Raw genomic sequence first — 24,926 nt, forward strand, 5'->3', positions numbered from 1 at the left:
TACAGAAGCTTTCTAGCTGCACTTGTATCCAAGTTTCCTGCTGCTGTGTCCTTAGCAGGGGCGTCATAGGAGGGGGGAAGAGGGACTGATTATGCAGGTTGCTAAAGGGAGGGAGGGGGGCCTCGAAAAGCCTGGAGTGAAAACTTTGGTTTTATTTGCAATATTACATTTATAAATTATTAGTACCATAAATATAATTGTATGAATTAAGTGGTTAAAAGACTGAATATTGTATAAACAAAAAATAGTGGAAGCTCTCTCAAACCCCGCTGACCCCTGAAAGGCACAAAAGTCAAGTTGTTTCCCAAGAAAGGGAAATTGGGGTTCCAAAAAAAGGAAAGAAAGGCAAGGAGACTCTGTTTTGCTCTCTGTATCAGTCTGGACTAGAAGTTAAAATCCAATCAGGGCCAACCGACCCCTCCCCAAACTCCTCCCCTTTGTGATGGTCTGACAAGCTGTCGGAGTAAGCATGGAGCCCACACTGTAACTAACTGCACTCCCTGATTAAGTATTGTCACATTTTTGGAAAAATGAAATAGTGATTCCAGAGAGAAGCAGACAGAGGGGTCTACAGTCTGTGTTTGAAGGATATATCCAGGATGTCAAACTGACTCAGCAGCAACAACAGGTTAAAAAGACAAAGATAGTTAGAAGCTAAAGCCGAACTGTAGGCTACAGATCACAGTGTAAAAGTGAACCACCACATCACTGCTAATCGCCACAGAAGACAATGAATATAAAGGGAAACTTTGCTGATATTGAACCAGTTGTGCGGCATCACAGTGTGTGCAGATGAACAGTGTTTGGTTCTGCCCGTGTGCCACCAGCAGTCAAACCTCTGCTGCCGGACTGTCGGGGAGCTCCGGGGGAAGTCAAACAGCAAAGTATATCAGCAAAGTTTCCCTGCTTCCCTTCACTGGTTCCTGTACAACAGGGTCGGTCTTTTTTCACTGTTATAATCATTAAAAAGCAAAAGCAGCATGTGTATACATTCAGTAGGCTATATCTTCAGTAGCTAGCTAGCTAACCCTACACTTTTCAGGGTTTGATTTTGGTTTTGGAACAGGGAAGAAACGTATGTCTTTTTCCAACCTCTCCAGGTAACGAGTATCATTAATACACGACGTGCCCCAGGCACAACATTTAGCTCCAAATCCACAAAACCAGCCTGAAAATGAGGGAAATCTAAAACAATTGCATTAGAGTCAATGGAGCACAGCTGTATTGTTGTCAGACCCTGGTCTGAGCCAGCCTGATGCAACGCTATGATTGGTCAACGAAGGGTCAATTTGGGATCTGCACTGTAGCTGACAACATAAGCAACCAGTCAACGTAGCTGATGACATAAAATGCAGTCTGCAGCTTGCAGTAATGGCGGCTTCCAAAGCAACAAGTGCCAACTCTAACATTAGTAGAGTAAACACAGCGAGTGTTTACTAAGTGAAATAATTGCAGAAATAGAATTAATAACAACAGTTTAATTAGAGGAAGAGACAACAACAAGATGTTCCCCCATGTTTTGTTACACTGATTGGCTGAGGGAGTTTGTCAAGGCCACTAAAATTGTTAAGGGCCGGCAGGGAGTCAAGAATTATAGAGAGAGTGAAACAGAATGTTGAGCTCTCGTCAACGGGGTGGTCTTACCGGGAAAGAAGCAAAGGGACACAGAGACTGCTTATGAATAGGGCCAAGAATTTGATGCTACACCCCCGGTCCTTACAGGACCCAGGTGATGAACTCTTTTTTGTTTCACACTTCATCCTGTGTGATGCTGCAGATGGAAATGTTCACAATAATACTAATACTACTACTAATAATAACCCAGCAGAAAGATGAGATCAATAATGTGATGGAGTCCTGGAATAAACATCACAAATCAATAAGATGTTTTAATTCTAGTTAAAAAAAAAATAAAGAGTGAGAGAGAGAGAGATTCATACAAAAGTCACCTTAACACAAAATAATAAAATTACAAAAGCTGTTTAAGACATGTCACTGCTGAAACACACAGTTATGACTCTTTTATAAATAACAATAAAATACCAGCTACAGTAATGAAAGGTAAGCCTCGGGAACATAAGTGACATCATATTTCAAAGTAAAATGTCAGCATGTTCTTTGATGGTGAAACTTTAAAGGTACACTATGCAGGAATTGTCGACTAATGTTCGTGAACAGTATTGCCAGCAAAAATTGAAGTAAAAGCCAGGGTTAGGTGAAACTGAGAAAATCAAATGTCTTAATAATCATCAGTAATGTGGGTAAAATGGTGAAGTGGGTAAAGACAAATAACAGAACAGCTAGAACAGTCTTTTTTTATGTGCTTTGTCTGCAATTTTCGTAGCTTATTTTTGAATAAGTGCTGGTACGGTGTGGCACCTGGTCGCCACCTTTTTATCCTGACCTCACCTGCGCGCTGTGCATAGGAAAGTCCTGAACATAGCAAAACAAGAAGGAAATTAGAAAATACAGGCAGAGGGCAGAGTCTCCACGGATGATTACATTGCCACACACTTCTAGTGGGTCATAATTGATGGTTGAGAGGGATTACTTTTGTATGAGTCTGTACACTGTGTTAAGGTAAATCCTGCATAGTATACTTTTAAACATTTTACTTATTGTGATAGGGCGTAAAATATTCATTTATCTTGGGTGATACACAATATTAGCTGTTGTAAAAGTTTTTTCATAATAAGTGCGAAACAGTCAAACTGAATGCTTTAGGAACATAAAGGCTTACAGCAGCTTATAATTAGCTACAGGAAGTCACAGTCTTTGCTTGAAACATGATATAAGGTATAATGGAATAATTTATTGCATGGAATCTGTCGATCATAGAAGTTGCGTGTTTTTTGAACAGACGATATAGCACCCATCTAATGTGTAGTGAAAATTTAGAGAGCAACATGCAGTGAAGCAACACCAGGGGGCAATCTGGGAAAAAGCACCAGCCACACTGCCCAGAGAGAGAGATCCAGACATACATGAAGTACACAAGGTCAAGGTGCTCAAATGAGAGGTATGAAATGGAGCCAATTATTAATTCTCTTCACACCATTGATAACACCTCAAAGCATGTTCAAAGACGTGAATAATAATTCAAAAATACCATCAGAGAAAATGTGATAGGATCTAGTTCTGTTGACTGTCTGAGATCACATAGAAGCTGTAAGAGGAGGTCCGTTTTGTTTCCACGACAGAGAAAAAACTGTAAAGATGAGATCTTCCTGAGAATGGCTGTTTGTTCCACATCAGCTCGAGACTGGTGCCTGCAGTGACGCTGCGTTACGTCAATAGTTTGGCCCTTTGCTGTAAGAATCCCGCCTCATCATGCTACCGTAGCACATGGATGGATCACACACCCCAGGCTGACCAGGGATGCCAGGATTACCACTTTTGCCCTCTGCTCCGTTTAGACCGGGGTGTCCAGGCTTTCCTGGCGCTCCTGGCTTACCGTACCCCTGCGGACCCATTGGACCTACGGAGATAAAAATACAAAGCCATGATCAGTTCAAAGGAGCGGCACACAGTAGTAAAAGCATGAAATTAGAGATGTTGATAATCAGTTGTCGCAGAGTCAAACTGACTATAAGAATTTTGACCGATTGATACTATCAGTTAAACAGTTAAATATGTATTTTATATAGTAAATCACTGGCGCTAAGGGGGAGATAATGAGACCGCAGAATCGCTCCTGAGAGAAGACTACAGCATCCTTCAACTAGCTGATGACCCAGAGGCAGAGTTTGACACCTATATGAGAGACAATTCCTTGCTCATTGGGTGCTAACCCTCTTCACTGATGAAAAGGATAAGTCAGCTCAACATATGCCCAGTTAGCATGAGTTAACATCCAAAACCGAGCTGTTAAATGGTCCCAACAAACTCACATTGAAATGGTTTGACTGTGTGGTTAAACCTGTTAGGTAATGTTAGCTCTGTGATGCTAACAGTTAGCCCTGTCGCTGTATATTCAGTGCAGGTGGATTCTCAACGCTCCTGACGTAGCAGTAATGTCAGGATAAACAAAGAGAGCAAGAGAAAAGAGGCACTGAGTAAACCAATAAGCTACATGCAGCTCTATAATTACTTACGTTTTTACCCTCTTTAAATAGTAAAAATAAAATTTAAAAAGTCATAGCTAAGCATCCTCCCATGAAATCTTTTTCAAGTATCACAGAAAATTAGCTTCCACATGGCTTTGTGAATGATTAGTGACACTGAATAATTGGTCACATTAATTACCTGGAGGCCCTGGTGGCCCTTGGTCTCCGATAGTGGTTCGACCCGGGCTCCCCTTCTCGCCCTGTAAACCTGGTTCTCCTGCAAACACAGGTGTACCTGTTTGAGCATTCTGCGACACAGCCTTAATAACATACTGTAGACTTTGACCCAGGTTTTACCTTTCATCCCATGAAGACCAGGATGCCCTGGCTGACCAGGGTGGCCTGGTTGTCCCCTGGAGCCACTAAGTCCAGGAAGACCCCTAAGTCCCTGGGGCCCAGTTTGACCTGGAGGACCAGGAGATCCAGGCCGGGTTTGACATCTGGTACAGCTACTCTGCTGGTTGCTCAGCAACAATAAAGGCAGCTCAGCTAGGATGAATGACAATGAGAATATTTCAGATGTGTGGTGAAAACACACAGACATGTTAGTCAGTCTACAGTGATACTCACACTGAAGAATCTCTCTGCAGATTTGCCGAATGTGATGGTCCGACATTTGGCTTGCCTGGAATGAAAAGTGATGGATCGTATGGATTTTCAGTGACTCCATCATATCAGATATAACATCACAATAAAAAACATCATCTGCATTGAAGTTAGCACAATGTGTAGCAAACATACAGATCTTCCTTCAGGTCCAGGTGGGCCAGGTGGACCACTCTCCCCCTGCAGCCCTCGAGGGCCAGCTGGGCCTGACTGACCCGGCTGTCCGGGCCGTCCCATCGCACCTTCTTGTCCTCTCTGCCCCGAATCCCCTGCTGTCCCTTTCTGGCAAAAATACCACCGCAAGGTTAGCGCTACACAGAGTGGTTCAGGTTGGATGGAAGAACATTCATTAAATTATTCAGCTGAACATACCTCTCCTTTCAGTCCCACTGGACCAGCTGAGCCCTGTTGATGAAAGTCAGAATAGGTCATCAAAAACTAGAAAGCATTCAAAGGGCATGCATCTCGATCAGGGCTGCACAAACCCCAAAGTGTGTTATTTTGTAGTAACAGAAAAGCAGCTTCTAGGTAGGATTAAAATTCTCATTGACAGATAATTTGCAGATTTTTGGAGCATGCGTAAATCCTGAAATCAAGAGAGCATAATGTGCACAAAAATGTAAAGCATGTCAGACTCATGACTACTGAGTGGGTGTCAAGCTGTTGTAGCACCACCTATAGGTTAAATAGCATCACATTGTGTCAGTGATTGTGTCACTGATATTTGCCTGTGGCATCTAAATTTAATCAAACCCCCACCTTCATGTGTTCGGAAATTATATGACTTTATGTCAGGCAGGCCATGACTCCAAGAAGTTAACAACAAGTCAGTAAAAAGATCATCCCTACAAGGTCATACAAATATATACAAAACATGGCATGGATGAGGAGTGCTTAAAAAACAAAATGGAAATGGAAATAAATTAATTGTACATAAAAGCTGGTATGGACTATATGGATAGATTAGATATGCTTTGCCCCGGCTCCTCATTACTTCTTATTCTAAGCAAAAATAATTTGATTGCTAAGCCTCCCAGGTAAGGAGTTAATGAGTGATGATTTAAAGTTTTGAACAAATTGCCACATGGGGGCGCTATTCACATTAAAAATGAAGTTTCCATTTTTGAGCTATCCTGCCATGTAACAGAAACAGACATGATTAATGTATTGTTCAGGGTTTTCTTAATTTGCTCAGCATTGACATTGACAGAAAACAAGTTCAAAAGACATCAGTAAAATATCCAATAAAATATAAGAGAGATTTTATTGTGCTTTTTTTTGCACTACTTGTGTTTGTCAGCACACAACAAAGATGATCAAAGTAACTCACATGTTCCCCCCGCCGACCAGGCTCTCCTTTTCCACCCTTCATTCCCTGGTGAGAAAATCATTAGATTAACGTCATGAAAGCATCTGAAATCAGCTCTATACTGCAGCATATGGTACTGTGCTGCAGATTAGAACATCCATTCGAAAACATGATGATTGATGCATATTTGAAGCAGTTTTTATGGGTGATAATGTGTTTTGAATGCAGCCTCATGATAACACTTCATTGTAATGTTCAGCAGTTGATTTTGCTGTCATGACATGAAGTTGATCCAGTGTAGTGTAATGGAGAAAATCATGTCAAAATTCAGAAGAACACCAAATCTCCAGTTACACTTCCAAAAGACACAATTGTTTTCCAAACCCACAATCAATAGGCGATAAGTGAGGCTATATTTCCACTGGATTCTTGATTTCTATATGAAATGAATTAAAGATTGTATGTTCCTCCACTAACATACATACTTAGAGTAAAGACAGTATACAGTGTTGAAACAGTTACTGGATAAGTTCTACACTGCGAATTTCAGTTAACAGATAAATGGTAGCAATTTCTTTTGGACCAAAGTTTCAGTCCGGCACTCAGTGCTGATAAGATAAGATAACTCAGTCGCAATTATTTAAAGATCTAATTTGAAAGTTAGCATTACACAGGTCATCACTATCATAGGACAATCTGCTTGTGTGACTAATCTATTTTTGTTGTGAATCTTACCATCTCTCCTTTATTGCCTGGATTTCCTCTTTGTCCCTGATTGAAGGAAAAGAAAAACATTAAGGCCAGGATTATGATGTTATAGTATGTTTTGTGGCAGGTGAAACAAACACAAGATCCAAATGATTTGCAGAAAACAAAAAATATTGTCAGAGTACATCTATCTATCTATATTTAATATCACAGTGAAGATTTCTCACATTTGGCTTAGTTTTGTACAAATGTTCATGTGGTAATACATTTCCTGAGAAAACTATGAATATTCTTGCCTAAAAATACTGATTGTGATGTAGGTCTGTTGCTGATATGGAAGTCGAGTCATTATTACAACTAAAATTTCTGGCAATGTAACATTCATGACTAAATATCAATTAATTTTGGTTTAACCAGAGTTGATAAACCCTGACAAGTAAACAGCTCAAATTAGGAATATCCATTGTCATAAATCATACGTCTGAAAAGATTTCGGCAGGATGAAAGGGGGAGAGACAGCAGTGTCACAACACTGCCAGAAAAAAATGTAAGTAAAAATACCTTGCTGCCCTTCAGGCCTGGCATGCCCGGGTGCCCCGGCTGACCTGCTCTTCCTGGTTCCCCTGCAGTCCCCTTAAGTAGCATTAAATTTAACACCAATCATCAAAAACAAGAACACCTTTTAAACTGCATGACATAAAAACAGTATTTTGTTACACTGGATAAACACATGTTTACTTACTCGCAGCTTTGCTGAGTCAATAAATTATTACAGCACTTTAAATCAGTAATAAAGCCACCTGGTTCATATTATAGTATCTAAATGGAAACCTACCGCAGGCCCTGGTTTTCCTGGACTTCCTGGACTTCCACTTCCGCCCTTATTCCCCTTGATTAAGACATAAAACATCTCATGTTACGGAAAACATACAATGATATAACATCCAAACCACACCACATCACTCACTGGACTGCAGTTTACACTTCCTTATTATATTTCATTTTCATTGATGCGTGCAATAGTTTTAGCATATTTTCACAAGGTTTTGGTGTACTGCAGCTTGACATGTAATTATGTCTAATCATGTGCTTTCTTTTTGAGTTAAACAAGCCTCAGTAATTGCAGTCTGAAGCTCAGCCATAAAATCAAAGTTTTGCCTGCCTGTCCATAAAGCTTTTCACTCGTGTGCCATTTACCAATACACATTGGCCTGTTAAAGCCGGATCAGCTAATGAAAAGTGATTAGGAGACAGAGCGTCCAGACCAGACAAGCCCAGACTGCTTACATTTCCACTAAAATTCCATTGACGAAAGCAGTAGGGCCGGATCAGCGCTTAATTTAGCTCTGCCGGTGTGGCCAAGAGATCGTTACTTGTGCTAAAGTGTATTTTAGAAAAACAGTGACCAAACAAAACATGCAATGCTGCTGACACAAGCAGCTCACTGTGCATTTCAATCAACTTGTTGGTTAGAAGGCTTCAAAGATGTTATCCAAACTCATGGCACTCTGTCCAACTGCAGTGCATGTTTCATAGGCTGAATGATACAAGGATTAGTAAAGTAATGTCATATGATGCCACACTGATCCACTGTACTTGCTGACAGCTGTTTAACTGTACTACATTGTTTTTGAACCGTAATCATGACATGGCTCGGCCTGCAGCTGCTAATGCCAGTTTGTGTGGCGTGATATGCAGTATTGACTCTTCTGGGTCACAGGGTGAGCCAGTGCACTCACAGCTCCAAGGTTGCAGAGGGGATAAACTCATATTATATTTAGAGCACACTTTATCCATTTTAAATACTTAAATAAATCTTTTGATGACTGTCGGTAAGAAGAAAGTCAGTGATTATTTCTGCTAGCTTCGTTTTAGGTCTGCATCACTGACAGTGCAGCTGTTTGAAAGCAGATTTTCTGACAGGCATAAATGATTACCTTGGGTCCAATTGATCCTTTTAAACCAGGTGCACCAGGTAAACCCATCTCACCCTACAGGAGAACAAAGAAATCAACATAGTAACTCTCCAGATTCAATATTAGTACTTTAGTGTGCTCCGCACCGACACACAAGTCCAACGGCTGTTCACTTACAGGTGGTCCAGGCAATCCTGTGAAGCCTCTGGACCCAGGCAAACCAGTTTCCCCCTTAAATGAAAAACATTTCAGTAAAACATGTTCACAAGGAATGACGCCAAACCATTGTTCAGTTATTTCGAACATACATTAGGAACAGGAGCTCACCTTTAGTCCAGCCTGACCTGCAATTCCTGGCAAACCAGGCATACCCTGGGAGCAAGGAAACACATTATACTGAATTACAGATCAATTTATTCAAGAATGACAAAAAAATATGACATGGAATTGTTTTTAAAGAACCAGTTCACCTCCAAATCATAAAATCTTTTTTTTTCTCATACCTAAGTGCTATTCATCATTCTAGATTGTTTTGGTGTGAGTTGCAGAGTGTTGAAGGGATGAGCCATTGAAATGTCTGCCTTCTCTGTATTGGAACCAAATGGCACTCGTCAGAGCCCCAAAAAATACATTTGAAGGACTTTACAGCAATGTCTCCTTCCAGAAATAATGACTCAGTCACTTAGTATAATCCACAGACCGTGTTGTAAGCAGTTTCATGTTTCATGTCATGAGCACGAGCCTCTCGTCAATGAGTAGATGCACACGTCTGTATGAGCGGTGATACGATTGGCGGGTGTAGTTTGGTAGAAAGGAAATAGTTCCTACATGAAACTGCTCACAACAAGGTCTGTAGATTATCTTGAGTGACCGGATCATGATTTCTAGAAAGTGACAGTGCTGTTGAGTTTATTTTTTCGGTGCTTTGAGCACCACCAACATGTTCTCATCCCATCTCGTCAAGTAGCCTACTGCCGCTTTGTCAATGGACCTACACGTCAAAATGTGACGCACTAGGCATTCTCCTGCATCAGTTTTGAATGTTCAGGAACGCCGTGTCAAATTACATTCGTTACATGCAATGTGTCCTTTCAAACTAGACTTCCATTTTCATAGGGAATATACAGTTTATGCTGGTTACAGTCTTTTTCAAAATAAACTTACAACGTAGGTAAAATACTTCATTTTAGGTTTACTTCCTTAAGTTTAAGCAACAAAAGTCCATGGTTAGATTTAGGCAACAAAAGCAGTTTTGCAGAGTTTGTTTGACCCAACCATCGCTCTTAATACTATAGTTGTTGCCCACTGCGTCACAGATAGCCACCGCCCGGTACATAGCATACGTTCGCAAAGGGTGCCTCTGTGCCCCTGTGTCAGACACTGAGGTAATATGTGTTTTTGATCTTGGGGTGAACTGTTCTTTTAATGTTTCTGTTTGTCTCTTATTCGACTCCTAACTAATGTCTTTAAATATATACTATCATTATCTACTGCTAGAGGTTCACAATATTTAACAGAACTACAGTTCTTTCAGTGTAACCGCATATTTTCATATACAGGGTTTCTGAACTGAGACTAAAAGCAGCATGAAGCACCACAGGTTCCAGTCTGTGTCCTCTCACAATGAAAGAATTACATCATTGTGTTTGTAACAATTGTAGCCAATTGCTCAATAAAAGGAACTGATTAAACTGACACGGTGCACCAAGAAATGTCTACCAAAATGTTACACTCCCCAGCTACGGTTGGCTAGTTGTACACATAAGTGGAGAAACATGGTTTGGGTATTTCTGAAAGAATATTTCAGTTTATTTCCTTCTTTAAACTGCAGCACTGTCTAAAGTTTCATCTGTGTGTCAAAGTGTACGATCTTTAGATGAATCTTTGTGCTGCAGTTGAACTGTGCACATGTATTATTTGCTGATCAATAAGAGAAAAAGGGAGTTGCACATAGGAAAAAGAAGTAAATTAGATCCAAATGTATGAATAAGTGGTTTAATACATTGAAAGTTTATGTGGTTCAACACATGCAGCAAAACTACCCTGGAGAGCCTCTTTAGTTTTTTGTTTTGACGTTTTTTTCTTCTGAGATAAATGTTTGCAGATGCTCAGTGGTTGCCTCAGACTGAAGTTTGAGTAACATATGTTCTTAGTGAATAGATGAGACAGGCAGGCAGAGAGACAGAGATATAGATAGAGCCACCCAGAGACTCATCCTCTACCTATAAGTGGAGAAATCCCCGTCTTGGGGCAGACACAGCAGCGCTAAGTTCATCTTGTTTTAACTTGAGGAAGTACAGTACTAATCCTGTCTCCTTGGATACAGCGCTAACTCTATTGTTCTGGTGGGGAAAAATGGCTTACAGCCTTGTGGAGCAACTGACTCATCTTTTGTAGACCCATCGCAAACTTTTGGACAACACTTATAATCATGATCAGTGGGGTGGCTGCCCAGTTGAAACACTTTCTTCCTAAAACAGATTTGCCAGAGCACCACAGCATTCCCTCGCTGAGTTACTTTCACTGCCTTAGATTATAGCCTGCTTGTTACATAACAGGGTTATCCTGGGATGAACTACAGGGGAAATACCCCTAATTTACTGGCTGTCAGGGGTGCTCTCTGTACTGCTGACAGTATGTTAACACACTGTAGTCTTGCTACAGTAAAACACGTTATGCATGCAAATCTACATGATCTTGTACGGTATTCGGCCGTTTTAATCCTCTGTTACTTACAGTATAATTTCACGTCAGCTACAATTTGTAAACCGTAATGCAAAGTACCACATACATAAAGCTCATCTTTTCTTTCCCTTCAATGTTAATTCAGTATGACAGTATGTCATATTTCAGTCATGCACAATTTGCATCAAATCCTCAATTTCTAGAAGTCTGAGGAAAGATCCAACAGCTCACAAACATGCACAATGAGTGATCTGTGTTTTCAACTCACAGGATGGCCTTCTCTTCCATCAACACCAGGAATACCCATAGCTCCAACTTCTCCCTTAACACATCGGAGAAACAAAAACATTGTTAATACATTTCATTTTCATCCAGTCCCTAGTGATGAGCTCTTAATTTGACACACCATCATACACACTCTCTCATAATGTTGACAAGTCATGTTGGATTTATGACATAGGCATCTGTCTGAACTTTCATGTGTACAAAGTTTAAAAAACAGGGTTTGGAAAAAGACAAGGGAGACACCAGCACTCTACGACTCTATTTCCATGGTTGCCAAACATCAACAACACAACTATTGGGAACAGCAAAGTCTTTTAAGAATGTGCACGCTTAGCCAGCCCCATGCCTCTTTTATTCTCCTGATCCTTGAATGACTTTTGTAACATACAGTTCTGCGCTGTCAAAACAAACAGACCTTTTGACCAGGTCTCCCAGGAAGTCCAACCTTTCCATCTCTTCCGGGCAGGCCCTGAAACCAGAGGAAAGGATTTTACACACAGTAATAATAACATCACATGAGCTCTGGATCTGATTCTGAATTGTTTTATACGTACAGCGTCTCCTGGATAACCTGGTGGCCCAGGAGGCCCCAAACCTCCCTTTTCTCCCTGGAAACATCACACAGTCCAATCAAAATTGTTATATTTCTTGTGTCATGTTCAGTGACTGAGCGATAAGTTTGGGACAGTCTGCACCCTTACCGCTTGACCAACTTTTCCTGGTAACCCTGGGACACCAGTGGATCCTTTTAGGCCCTGAGAAAAGTTAAAAGATTTTCAATGAGGCATTCATCATCAGACATGGTCAACAAAAGCTCCTACAAAAGCTTCATTGTCAATGCTGGCCTGTCTTTAAGACAGTTATGAGTCTGGTACTCATTTGACAGGTTCTTTCAATATACAGTAGGTAGCAAAACACTTAAAGGAACAATTCACCCCCACATCAAAAATTCTGACTTCCCCTCTTAGATGTAGAGCTAATCAATTTAGATCAGGGGTGTCAAACCTATTTTAGTTCATGGGCCACATGCAGCCCAATTTGATCTCAGATGGGCCGGACCAATAAAGCCATTGCACAATAACCTGTAAGTACCATCAGCTCCAATATTTTCCCTTCTTTTGTGTAAAGAATTACAAGTACATTCTGTTGATCCTTTTACAAAACAGATGAACAGCTTGAGATGTCTTCAGAAAAATAAGTGCAATTTCAACAGTATGTCTCAGTTTTTCCACATTCAGTCTACTTCTCACTGTCATTACATGTGCATTTATCCATACATTTCTTGATACAGATTCTTTTGAAGTGAAGCTGCTGATTGACAATATTTTGCACAATGTTCAGTATCTTTAACAGGGTATCCGCGGATTCTTGAAAAGTTTTAAAAAGTCTTAAATTCATGTATCTAAAATTAAAGCCTAAAATGTCTTACATTCATTAGAAATGTCTTAAATTGGTCTTAAATTCATTACTCAAAGGTTTTAAAATTGTTGCGGCAGGAATATTTAATCTGACTTTCTTTCTTTTCTTTTTTTTTTCTCGCGGCACTTTTCTGTGAGTATCCATGCGCCGTCCAAATAACGGCGCGCGCTGGTGGTAGCACATACACAATGAATGGGTTCGTCGGCGGAGGTCTGCGCTTTGCTCGCTCTGTGTGAAAAGGGCTTAACGCACGCTGGCCACCTGGCACTCAATATGCTGCTGTAGTGGTTTGTTTTCTAGACATGTGAGTATCTTTGAGCAGTGAAAGTTATTATTTATTATGTCTTTTTACTTGTTGGCAGTGATTTGTTTTCCACAGAGCTCTATGTGCGAGCATTTTACTCGCATTTGCGACTAAAAATAGTTTTGTGCCAGCAAAATAAATCCTTCAGCACGCTGTGCGAGCCCAGATTTCAGCCAGCAGCAGAAACTAAAGGCGAATCCTGCTGGTTGTGGGTTGAATGGGGTCACAGACAGGAATACGGCGGTCAAATAGCCTACGGCGGCTCCGTGGCGCAAAATAACAGCTTACCGGCGACAGAGAAGTCCGACTCCAGGTCCAGTAGCCTAATTTCCTCTTTCGTTGGGCGTCATGACTGCCCAGTAGTACCTGGACAGCCGAGCTGTGGCGGCACACAGGCATGTGATGTGTCAGAGGAGAAACGAGCCGTTCATATTGTCTCTTTGTGGCAGGTAACGGTCCACAAACCTCACCGCACTTTAGGGACTGTTCTTTACTTATGGAGGGACTGTTCTTTACTTGTCAGGGGAGGAGGGTGGCTGGTTGATTCTTATTTTATTTATTTATTTTATTTTGATCCCCCCTATGTTCATCATTTATTGATGCTGTTTTTGAAGTATGAATAAGTCAATAAGTAATTTATTCCACTGAAATATCATTGATGTATTATAGAAAAGTGATTTATCTTTTTGTAAATGACAAAAGGCACATCTGCCTCATTTTTGCTGTGGTATTGTAATACTACTCAGAACCGTGATACTGGTATCATACCGTGGGTCCCAATTTTGGTACCGTGACAACACTAGATGTCACAACCATTCCATTTGGAGTTGCGCAGTGAAGTGGCTCTGGTGCCGCTTAAAAAAGTGTTCCACTTTTGGGAGTGGGGGAACACTGCTCTTTCAGAGGCCAAAAGTGTTCCCCTACTTCTAATTTTACAAATTAAGCACTGGTTATAGTACAGCGGGATCCCCCAACCATCGCTTATATTTATAGTTTTTTCGGTCTTAAATTCCATTCAAGGTGGCATTAAAAAGGTCTTAAAAAGTCTTAAATTTAACTTACTGAAACCTGCAGATACTCTGTTTAAACATGGTCACAGTAAGTATTCATTGTTCTATCAATGAACTGTATCCTTGTCAGGGTGGAAAAGCCTCTAAAGCAGAATTTTACATGAAGTAGGCAGCGCATTGTTTAACTTGCTCTCGAACGTTTGACACCCCTGATTTAGGTATGAGTTTCAGAGTGTAGTATATAATGTTGTGTGTTTTGAGCACCACAGGCGGAGTGCTATCTAGTTCCATAATATCTGAGAGAAGGCAGACATCTCTACGGTCAATATCTCCAACACTCAACAGCTCACACCAAAACCATATAAACTGATAAAAAGCACTACAGGTACATTTTTTTGGGTGAACTGGCCCTTTAACAACTCAATATCAGTCAGATCAGGGGGCACAAGTTATACAGTGCGGGACAAGAGCACTTCACAGACCCATTGTAAAGTTAACACGGTCACAAATATGCAGTCAGTGTTTGGCATTAGCCAGCAGTGGTCTTGTCTTCTGCGATAGACAATGAATTTTGCAACAACTTGGACTGAAACTTAAGGGAGGGACAAGTTTTACTGTCTCATTCTGGCATTCTTAAGATTGCACTGGTTGACCTAAAGCTAGACGTTCGTCAGCTATCTGTTGAATGGTGCCAAAACTCAGGGGAATGATGCATTTTCACTTTTTCAGAATGAAAAAATAAAACAGCATTTGGAAACAAGGCGGGACATTACTTCATTTGTTTTCTCAAATTTTGCATTCCATCATTCAGAAATATGCTAATCAGCTCACAAGGGAACAAATTACTCTAGCTACAGTGTAAAACCAAATGACGTTTTAATCACTGGCTGGATCGGGGAACATTTTTATCGCTGCTTCGTGTGCAAAAATGTTTTGTAAAAAGTGTCGACAGTCTGTTTCTTTCAGTTTGAGCTAAAATCAGTTTTCAGTTAACAAGCAGGTCCCAGGAACATGTGTTCATGTTCCACTGGTATGAAAACATGTATCAGATATCTCTCCAGGAACACAGATTTCTGTCAAAATGAATGTAGTTACAGTTTTAATGACAGAGATCATTAGCACAATCTGGATGTAATGATATAATATAACATAATTAGCAATAAAATGTTCCTTCAAAGGTGATATATGGCTGTGTTCATGAACACGTTTTGCAGACTGTGCATACACAAACACTGCCAATATATGGCGATGCAGCTAACACTCCTTCTTCCTCTTGTGTCCTTGAATTATGTACCTCAGACTTAATTTAGCAGACGTCTCGTTTTTCTGCTCTATAGATGCCAGGAAAATGAGACTACACCCTTGGGTGGTCTTACAACATAGGAACAATTTGGAAAGGTAGATGTAAATGCATTTCTTTCCAAAGAAAATCTTATGCCCTACTAAATGAGGATTCCCTCTGACTTTAATAGAAGCTTAAGTGGCTCCCTGTTGGTTGTTGTTCTGTGGTGCATGCAGGGTTTTAAGCTTTCCTGGGGTGCAAGCACCTCTTGACCCAGACATGACAGGTTTTTAGTTACCAAGACTAAAACTTTTGTAATTTTTTTCCCTTTAGGCTCTACTAAGAATAATTTAAAGATGAATGTCAAATGGCTAGAGTTTGAATAGTGGAGCGCAAAAGGCATCTGAGTTCTTTGCTATGTCATACAAAGGGGATTGCTTTACGTATTTTTTAGCCATGGTAGCAGCATGGCTTTATGGAAGACAATGTCATCTGTAAGTTGGCCGGTTGGTTGATCCAAGTTAAAATATCTCAGCAAACTAAGATAGGTAATCTTGTTAATCATCAGCATGTTAGCCTGCTCATTGTGAGCACCTTAGCATGTTTGTGATGGTAGCATTAGGTCAGAGCACTACTGTGATTTATGCTTTGTTCCAGTCCAAGTAGGAGGTTGGAATTTCCCTGGTGAAATTTCCAACTTCTGACCCCGAGCATGCCAGGTGCATGATGCCAAACGTAAACAAAACAACATGGCTGAACAAGACAAACTGATGTTTCTTTGGCAAGTCTACATACACTTCAACTCTCAGCAATGCAGTGCAGTATTTTTAGTATGTTTTCACCTTTTTTGGCATTTTGGCTTGAATATTTGGGGAGATGATAACGTTCAGAGACTGTTTCCTGTAACCAGTGACCTTATAACATTCGCACTATATACTGACATCAGTTTACATATATTTCTATATGTAACACTTTAATTAAATATGCTTTGCATGGCCTGCTAGTTGATGGTTTGCCATGTACAATGTGCGCTACCGTGGGTGCTTACATTTTTGTGTGACAACTGCTTCTCCATGATGGCGGGGTGAATGGATTTGCCCCGAGATTACAAGTAGGAACTCTGACTTTGAGTGGTGTTCCATTGTACTTTTACTAGTAGGAGATCAGAAATTTTCCTGTTCCAACTTGTCTGGAACTCAGCATAAGTACAACTTTAATGATCTGCTTGCATGACTGTAGACTTCACAATACAGATAATAAGAATACAGTTAATTCTGAATGTGAGCTGACCACATGTGAGTGGTGGTATGAGAATATTTACTGTCTTATCTACAGCATTGTAAAATTTTCATCGATTTTCAGAACCTATTTAACCTATTTAACATGTTTGGCAGCTGTCTTGCTTTGCCATGTAAGAAGTGGTGGAAAATCACTAGCAGTGCACATTCTCTAGACGCTCATCTCATCATTCATGATGCATCAGACCATTACACTAATTAGATGTGTAATTATGGGATTCTAAAAGAGCACTTTGACAGATCATTAAGAGTTATAATCATATCATCTTGTAAGCATTACTGGAAATAGGATATAAAAAGATTCAGTAAATCCACCTGATCTTAAGCAGTGCACTCCTTCGTTGTGCTCTCTCTCCTTTTTTTGTTCGTGGCCACATTCCAAAGTGTTTCACCTAATCAAACAAAGTTGAGCGGACAGTCCAAGCACTAGTAAAAACTTAATTTGATACATCCTGGACCTGTGAGTGAAACTCTAATAATGAGACAGATGGTACGGGGAGATTTGCTCCAGGTGCAGACATGTGTCTGCAGACAGCTGAGGCAAATTTCAAAATGACATTAACTGCTTGAATTGTTCTCCACTTCAGCCAGCTGGCATGAACCTCCTGTGGTCACACTGATTACAAGGTGGGATGATATGACAGTGGTGATGCAATCTAGAGAGGATGTATTACGTCACTGTGCCTCAAAATAACGATGAAAGCAAAATGGTCACAGGAGTCAGAGCAAAACAGTTCTTGATAAAGTTGTGGGACTGTCGGGCTGCTCTGTATGGATTATTGAATTAATTTGTTCTACTTTAATTCGAACTGGCTGTGGCAGCTAACACATTTCATCTCACATGCTTTTCACCTTCTTACATATTGACTACACTAATATTCCAATATTATTCTGAATATGACAGTATTCTGTATTTGATAGCAGTCATGTAAACATCATATTCCGTTTCCATATTCTGAATTACCACCTCAGTTTGCGACACAAGCCCTCTTGCCTGTTTACCGTCAGCCCTGTGCATGAAAACACTGGGGATGTGTTGTACACAAATCATTTCGCCAACAGCTTGCAAGGTTGTGGGGTAGAGATGCATGCCCAAAAGAAAAGCCCACATTTCTCATCAGAGGGAGAAAAAACAAGCTAATTTTCAAACACTATGAAAGGCTTGGATATCAGCGGGTTTTTGGATGTGCGCGATGCGGCTCTGTTCACACGGTCAAACAAGTCTGCCACCTATGGAAAACTGATGCAAAGAAATGACATAAGTGGCTCAACTCTTATATTTTGACATGATACATAGCCTACCCAATCACTCACACATCACACATGGTCACACGCCGATTGCATAGCCGTAAGGAGTGTTTTCTGGTGCAGTATCTCACCCAAGGATACTTCAGACTGGAAGAGCTGGGGATTGAACCCTCAATCATCAAATTAGGGGACAAGCTGCTCTATGTCTTGAGCCATAGTCACCCATGACGAATGCTAGTAACACGCAGCATGAACTACATGCATGTTTTCCAGTCTGTGTGACTGAACAGTGCAAGAGGCAGTTATCCAGCTGAGGACACCGCTCAATGTGGACTAGTCTATCTTTTAATAGTGTATTGATCCCTTAACATTTTGACACTTTGCATGGGCTTTGAAGATTCTAATCCTCGCCTTGAATGTGAAAGATGTCAAGCTGTCAGGTTTTATCAAGCAGATTCATTCACAATCACGCCTTCGCCTTAACAATATAAAGGCGGCTATATAGTAGAGGGTCTGGGGCACTGTCACACTGAATTACAAGGTTTTATTTCTCACTGTTAGCCTTGTGAGACATATATTACTCTCTGTAGGGGTGTGATCTATTTTGTTAGACTCTATTGGGTTTTCTATCTTCATGCCTTCCTTGCATCACCACCTCACATCTGTAACTGGGAAACTAAGGTGCGAGGCAGAGATGCAAGTGAGGGGATAAAAAAGGCAACAAGACATGCAAGATACTGGCTCTCTAAAAATAGCAGAGAATTGTTTGAGCTTTCTAAGGAAAGGGCAGAACAAAAGTCAGGAAATATGAACACATTTAAAAAGTCTCAGACGGCCCTTGCGCTCTCCCTCATGTCCTACCGTATAGAAGTTGTATTTTTTTTTACTCCCCCAGGGGATCTGGCTTTATATTCATAACATATGGTTTCTGGAGTGATTGATGCGATGATGTTCAAACGGTTCAAGTTAATGTGTCTAGCAGGGATTTCCTGTTAATCCTACATTTGATCTCATAAAAGGAAGATTTACCTTGACAATTCAATGTGTGTTTTGCACTTTTTAAGTCTCACTTGTTTTCTACGGAAATCATTTTTCTCTCAGCATTGGTCAGTCGGTGCATTCAGAAATTTTACATGCTTCAGCTAAACCTTTTATAAATAATACTGAACATCTGGAAACTGTATTATCGAGTATTTGAATAATTAACATCACCACCTTCTCTCCTGGTTGTCCAGGCACTCCTGGTAATCCAGGCCTACCCCTCTCGCCCTGAAAGAACAGACTTGTGTTACAAATGCGCTCACAGTGGTCACAAATTAGTGCAACAGCATGATAATTAAACCAGTTGTGCTTTTTGACCTTCCTACCGAAACACCAGGCCTCCCTTGCTCGCCTTTGTACCCGTCTGACCCACGTGGACCCTGAAAGAAACGAAGGCAACCAGCTTTAAATCTTCAATTCTTGATGCAGAGTTTAACGTTTAGGCAAATGAGTTAAGATTTTCTTTACCTCTGCTCCTGGTGGACCTGGCGGCCCTGGACTTCCTCTAATACCAGGGACACCCTTAAAATGGGAAAAAGACAATAGATGCACACATTCAGTTAAACATTTTGAACCCCCTCAACTGTGTGCATGTTCTCAAAGAGGTTTAGGCTGCGGGGTGAGTGTTTGATCATGCTGTAGAACATGTGGTTCACTTTTGGATGGTTTTCATCACACAAAATCACCACTGTGTTGCCAGCAGTGGTATAATCAGAGATGTTTTTTATTTACCCTTCGGAAAAAGAAGTAAATAAGTATATTTACCACCGAAGCAGGCCGACCACATAGAATGAACAAACTGTCATGACTTAGCGGGCACATTAACTCAATTGGTTTTGGTATTTCTCAGATGCTGTTGGATGTTGCTGTGACAGTGTTGCTGGCGGATATGATCTGTATGTTTGTATATTGAACTATGTAGTACTCACAGGCTTACCATCAGCACCACCAGCTCCAGGCTGACCAGGTTTGCCAGTGTTTCCTTGATCTCCCTAAAGAAGGTGGAATGAGGTTATTTAATGTGTAACTAAAACAAATTGTTTGCACATCTATTGTGCAACCTTGAAGCAGCATAAATGAATCCATTTAATAACATCTCTGGTAACAGTATGCTTTTTCTGGCTTAGAGTGTTGATTTAATTTACCTATAAACCATGCTGAATGTAGTGTAAGATGCTCTTGAACACTATAGTATGTGGGGGTATAAGGAACATCTGCCTGCAATGGTCCCAGCATTTTGGATCTATTAGTAAATGTAGTAAAAGCATCGCTGGGACATTATAAACACAAACATGCCTGAACCCATGTAGGTTTTATTAACAAAGAGCTTTGTTGTTAAGGTAATATCTCTCTGTGGTCCCTGTGTAAAGGCTTTTATGACCGGGGCTGCTATTATTTGGTTGATACCCTGTGATCAATAAAGAGCAACATGTAGGTTTTATTTCCTACTTTGGTAATTTTCCACTCTAACCAGTGTTTATCTTCTGCAGTGGTCTGGTTTCCTTCATGCAAACAGCCCATTACAACAAGATCTTACAAGGCTAACCATAACTTCCTCACAACAGCAAGCCACAATTTGTCTAACTGGAGAAAATAGGTCATTAGTTGCATCCACAATTTGTAGTTTTCAGCAGGTAACTGTATATTTAACAGATGATTAAGTGCTAACACCTACACAGCAGTGTGTCTGGCACAAAGGAAATCTGTGTGTACAGGCTGTAATGACTGTACTTGGATTTGCCCTATTGATAATGTGCAACCTCTTGTGTTCATCCCATAATTATACAACACAAAGAGCAGCATTTAGACATCACTTGGGAATTCAGCACACATTCCCTGAAGGCTAAGCTGTGAAGAAGAGTGCATTTGTACTCTGTCTCCACACAGGAGCCACTTAATCTCTTTGTCACTCTTGAGTTAACGCATAAACCAACCTTGTTAAAGATTAATTATTTTTCTGTCATTTAATCTCAACAGAATACCACTGTTGAAAGTAAATATTTAGCCAACTGTCTGAACGCTGTGGAGCTGGACGAAGTAGAGTTTTGTGCCAAACCAGGCACAGGCTCTACACTCTGACATCTCACAGCAGTGTGGGCATTTTAGCATTCACCTCTACAGGAAACCCATAGCCACAATAAATGCTGGCATTTGACATTTCTGTAAACCATAGATATGTTACATTTGTACATTATTATGTAGCGGATATGTTGAAACTTAACGCAATGCTGTGGATAATGTGTGGTTATGTTTAGGCTCAAAAACCAGGTGGTTAGGAAGAGATCATGTTTTGAATTGAAATACCCAGTTTTGGTGGCATGATCACAGCTGAAATGCCACTGATGTCTTGCAAAAAACAAACAGTTTTGTTAGTTGTATTGGCCTGCAGATTGGTAGCCATCTGGCACAGGTGTCACACCATACACCATCCCCTCTGCTTTCCGATAACGACGTCAGCTCATATACATTCAATCAGAGCAACCTTACTTTAGAAACGATGTAATATGTATGAAACGTGTAAGTGTGACACATCTGTGGTTTGCAGAAGCATACAATGCCAACATTTGCTTCCAGCGACTTGCCAACTACAGGCTAGTTTTGCTTGTAGTCTAGTTTTTAGTGTGGCAGTAAGGGCTGTATACACAACAACAAAATGACGCAAGACAAAGAATGAAAGGTAACATAAAGAGGTAACTTTTTTAAAAAAAAATAACTGACCTTTATTCCTGGAAGTCCGGGAGGTCCGGGAGGACAGACACAAGGTTCTTGAGTTGGTTCAGGGTAATCAGGACTGTTGGAGCACTGCAATGAACAAAATTAGGCTCTAATAGATAGTATACAGGACCAGACATTGAGTGCATTTACAGAATCATATGTAAAAGAGCTGCAAGGATTGGTCAGTTAATTTAGTAGATAGAAAGTTATCAGCAACTATTTTAATAAGCAGTCTTTCTGAGCCATGTTTGCTAGGAAAAATGCTACAATTGTCTTGTTCCTGCTTCTTAAATGTGAAAAATAGCTGGCTTATCTTATCCTCTCCCTAGACTTTTATAATTGTTAACTCAGTATCTTTAGGTTTTTGATTGCTGGTTGGACAAAACAAGCAGATGAAGCTGTACCTTTGGACATTTTTAACCATTTCTGACATTTAGCAATGAATGATTGTAAAGTCTCAAAATCCAAAACTGAAGCCTGAAAACAATTAAGGTTCTGTATGCGACATTCAGAGCATTCTGTTCTGTACGACATCTATAGCACATCTGTCCGTCCTGGAAGAGGGATCCCTCCTCAGTTGCTCTTCCTGAGGTTTCTACCGTTTTTTCCCCTGTTAAAGGGTTTTTTTTGGGGAGTTTTTCCTTATCCACTGCGAGGGTCCTAATGACAGAGGGATGTCGTATGCTGTAAAGCCCTGTGAGGCAAACTGTGATTTGTGATACATGTGATATAAATAAGATTGATTGATTGATTGATTCATATAGCAGCAAACCACTATTTGCTATACAAAGATATGATGGAGTAATAGCGTCCAGTCACACTCCCTCTGTAAGACAATTGTGGCATTCCCTTTAATTGCCCACGTCCATTTTTACTTTGTGTCACTCTTGTCTGTTGTTTTTATTTATTTTAATTGTGTTTTTAATGCTCTGTAAGTGTCCTTGAGTGTTGAGAAAGGTGCTTTTAAATAAAATGTATTATTATTATTATTATTATGTGTTGTAGGGCCTAATGTGAGCTTCTCTGTTTTGGTAGCTGGTCTGGCTGTGCCAGCATGTTAGTGCATGTGAGTCCCGTCTTTGTATCTCGGCGGCTAAGTAGCCCCACTCTGCACTGCACTCATATAGCAGTTACCACTGATATCAGGATGGCGCCATTCCAAAGGCGTAGCATCCACCCTTCAGTTTTTCACTCTGATTAACACTATTAGCTTTGTTAGCGCTCTTTCTGTTGAAGTGCTTTTTATGGAGTTAGCACCGTTAGCTGCTATCAAGCAGTTCAGCCACCTCCATGTTGTGTCCAGAATATGCCACCCCAGACTCTGAATCATAGATATGCTCTGAACGTGCATAGAGCTAAATTAATACATTCTTCTTCTTTTTTTTTTTAATATTAGCCATTGTCATCACAAAAGCTCACCTGACCTGCTGTGTGTCAAAATGAGTCTGTATTTTACTTGAATAAGCAGGTTTATCTGTTACCATGCACGCTGTAAACTGAATAGTCTTCTGTTTTTAAATCAAAGGGTGTGAGTTTGCCAGAAAGGCATCTGATCCTCCATCCAAAGGAAATTGATAACTGAACTTTTAGATCCCATTGCAAATAAGCCACTAAAAAGCACACAGACAGAGGAGATGAGCGTTGGTATACTTGGCAAGCGTTTGTAATTTTAGGCTACTCATCTTGTCTCTTTTGATATTTTATTCCCACTTCCTCACATTAAAAACAGTGATTTGGCACCAGCTTTGTGGTTATAGCATTTTCGAAGCCAACATAACAATGGGCCACTGCTTCGCAAACACAGTGAGAGCCAGCCGACTATAAAAAAATATACTGAGTGCAAAATGTTTGAAGCTCAGCCACGGGTCCGCCTCCAACAAATTATTTTATGCATAAACAGATGTGACTTGAAATTAATATGCTGACTTTACACTTTCACTACACAATGCTACAATAGACTGTGCTGATGAGATACAAAGTGAGAAAACCACTTTATTTCATGCAGTATGAGGTGTGGAGGTAACTGATGGTGAAATTGCGAGTCTCAGAGCACAAACAGATGTGGCAGGACAAGGTGACAAGTAGGTGAGAATAAGTTATCTTTGTTGCTTTTGGACTGAACAAACAAGTTTAGAGCCAAGCAGACTCTTGTACTTACAACACCGGGTATTTCACACGCAGTCTCTCGGTTGTTCTGCTCGGGGTCACAGTAAATGCGAAGTTTCTGGATTTCAAACTACACAAGATTTAAAAGAGGAAACTCTTGTTAAAAATACAACCTTAGCTTTTAGAGACAAACAAGGTAACAAAACAAACACATTGTAATATGGGGGTAATTTTGCAATGTTTAGTTTGGTTTTATCAGTGCTTTGCCACTAATGAATTGAAATTGCTATTGTACAACTGTTAAATTGCCCTCATTGGGCACTGAACAGCTCCATTTTGCCAGACCTCCCTCAGTGCTGGAAGCACTCTGCTGCAACGTTACACTATTCTTCCATTATTTGGTATTTTGTTGATGTTGGTGGTAAAATGGCTCCAGAGTGTCCCATAGACTGTTTCACGTCAGTTACCATGTGAGCAGAAAGATGATCCAGATGTATGATTTATGTTATTTCCAGCCTCATGAAAACATTAGAATGAGCCTGGAGCATAAATCAATGTAATACAACAAAGTTTACATTCTGTTAATGATAACGATGGTTCGTATGTGTGTACTTAAACATGATAAGAATCTGTGCTGTGGTCTGGTGGTTCATGCCAATTCAATGTTATTTGAAATTGCATTGTGGTAATTTTAGACTTCTAATTACAAAGAAATCTGTTTCCAATTACAAGTGTGTTTATTATACTCACATAAATGCATTCACTCTGTTAAATGGCTTAAAACTACATGATCCTTATAACAATGGATCAGTATGCACAATAACATTCACTGCAGAGCTGCGGCTCATGTTAATATCCACAGCTATAATGATGTGTCAACATACTGAT

At 40.3% G+C, this 24,926-nt stretch overlaps 1 protein-coding gene across 2 annotated transcripts in view; it reads right to left on the minus strand.

Moving 5' to 3' along the window:
• Window positions 1-1,463: 1,463 nt before the first annotated feature.
• Window positions 1,464-24,926, minus strand: part of col21a1 (collagen, type XXI, alpha 1) — a 37,521-nt gene continuing 14,058 nt past the window's right edge. The window contains exons 7-29 of one of the 2 annotated variants that reach the window (XM_033612494.2): window positions 24,091-24,168; window positions 21,936-22,019; window positions 20,147-20,209; window positions 19,686-19,739; window positions 19,544-19,597; window positions 19,392-19,445; window positions 12,317-12,370; window positions 12,170-12,223; window positions 12,031-12,084; window positions 11,599-11,652; window positions 8,973-9,017; window positions 8,823-8,876; window positions 8,667-8,720; window positions 7,565-7,618; window positions 7,291-7,362; window positions 6,757-6,792; window positions 6,043-6,087; window positions 5,085-5,117; window positions 4,848-4,994; window positions 4,677-4,731; window positions 4,404-4,595; window positions 4,246-4,323; window positions 1,464-3,478 (exon numbers count right to left, since the gene is read on the minus strand). In XM_033612494.2, the coding sequence (XP_033468385.1) occupies window positions 3,291-3,478; window positions 4,246-4,323; window positions 4,404-4,595; window positions 4,677-4,731; window positions 4,848-4,994; window positions 5,085-5,117; window positions 6,043-6,087; window positions 6,757-6,792; window positions 7,291-7,362; window positions 7,565-7,618; window positions 8,667-8,720; window positions 8,823-8,876; window positions 8,973-9,017; window positions 11,599-11,652; window positions 12,031-12,084; window positions 12,170-12,223; window positions 12,317-12,370; window positions 19,392-19,445; window positions 19,544-19,597; window positions 19,686-19,739; window positions 20,147-20,209; window positions 21,936-22,019; window positions 24,091-24,168 (1,656 nt within the window). In that variant the 3' untranslated portion in view covers window positions 1,464-3,290. Of the gene's footprint in view, window positions 3,479-4,245; window positions 4,324-4,403; window positions 4,596-4,676; window positions 4,732-4,847; window positions 4,995-5,084; window positions 5,118-6,042; window positions 6,088-6,756; window positions 6,793-7,290; window positions 7,363-7,564; window positions 7,619-8,666; window positions 8,721-8,822; window positions 8,877-8,972; window positions 9,018-11,598; window positions 11,653-12,030; window positions 12,085-12,169; window positions 12,224-12,316; window positions 12,371-19,391; window positions 19,446-19,543; window positions 19,598-19,685; window positions 19,740-20,146; window positions 20,210-21,935; window positions 22,020-24,090; window positions 24,169-24,926 lie in introns of those variants that run through there. The other variant, XM_033612495.2, reaches the window with a different exon arrangement.

This window comes from Epinephelus lanceolatus, chromosome 17 (genome assembly GCF_041903045.1).
Source record: "Epinephelus lanceolatus isolate andai-2023 chromosome 17, ASM4190304v1, whole genome shotgun sequence".
Lineage (NCBI taxonomy): Eukaryota > Metazoa > Chordata > Actinopteri > Perciformes > Serranidae > Epinephelus > Epinephelus lanceolatus.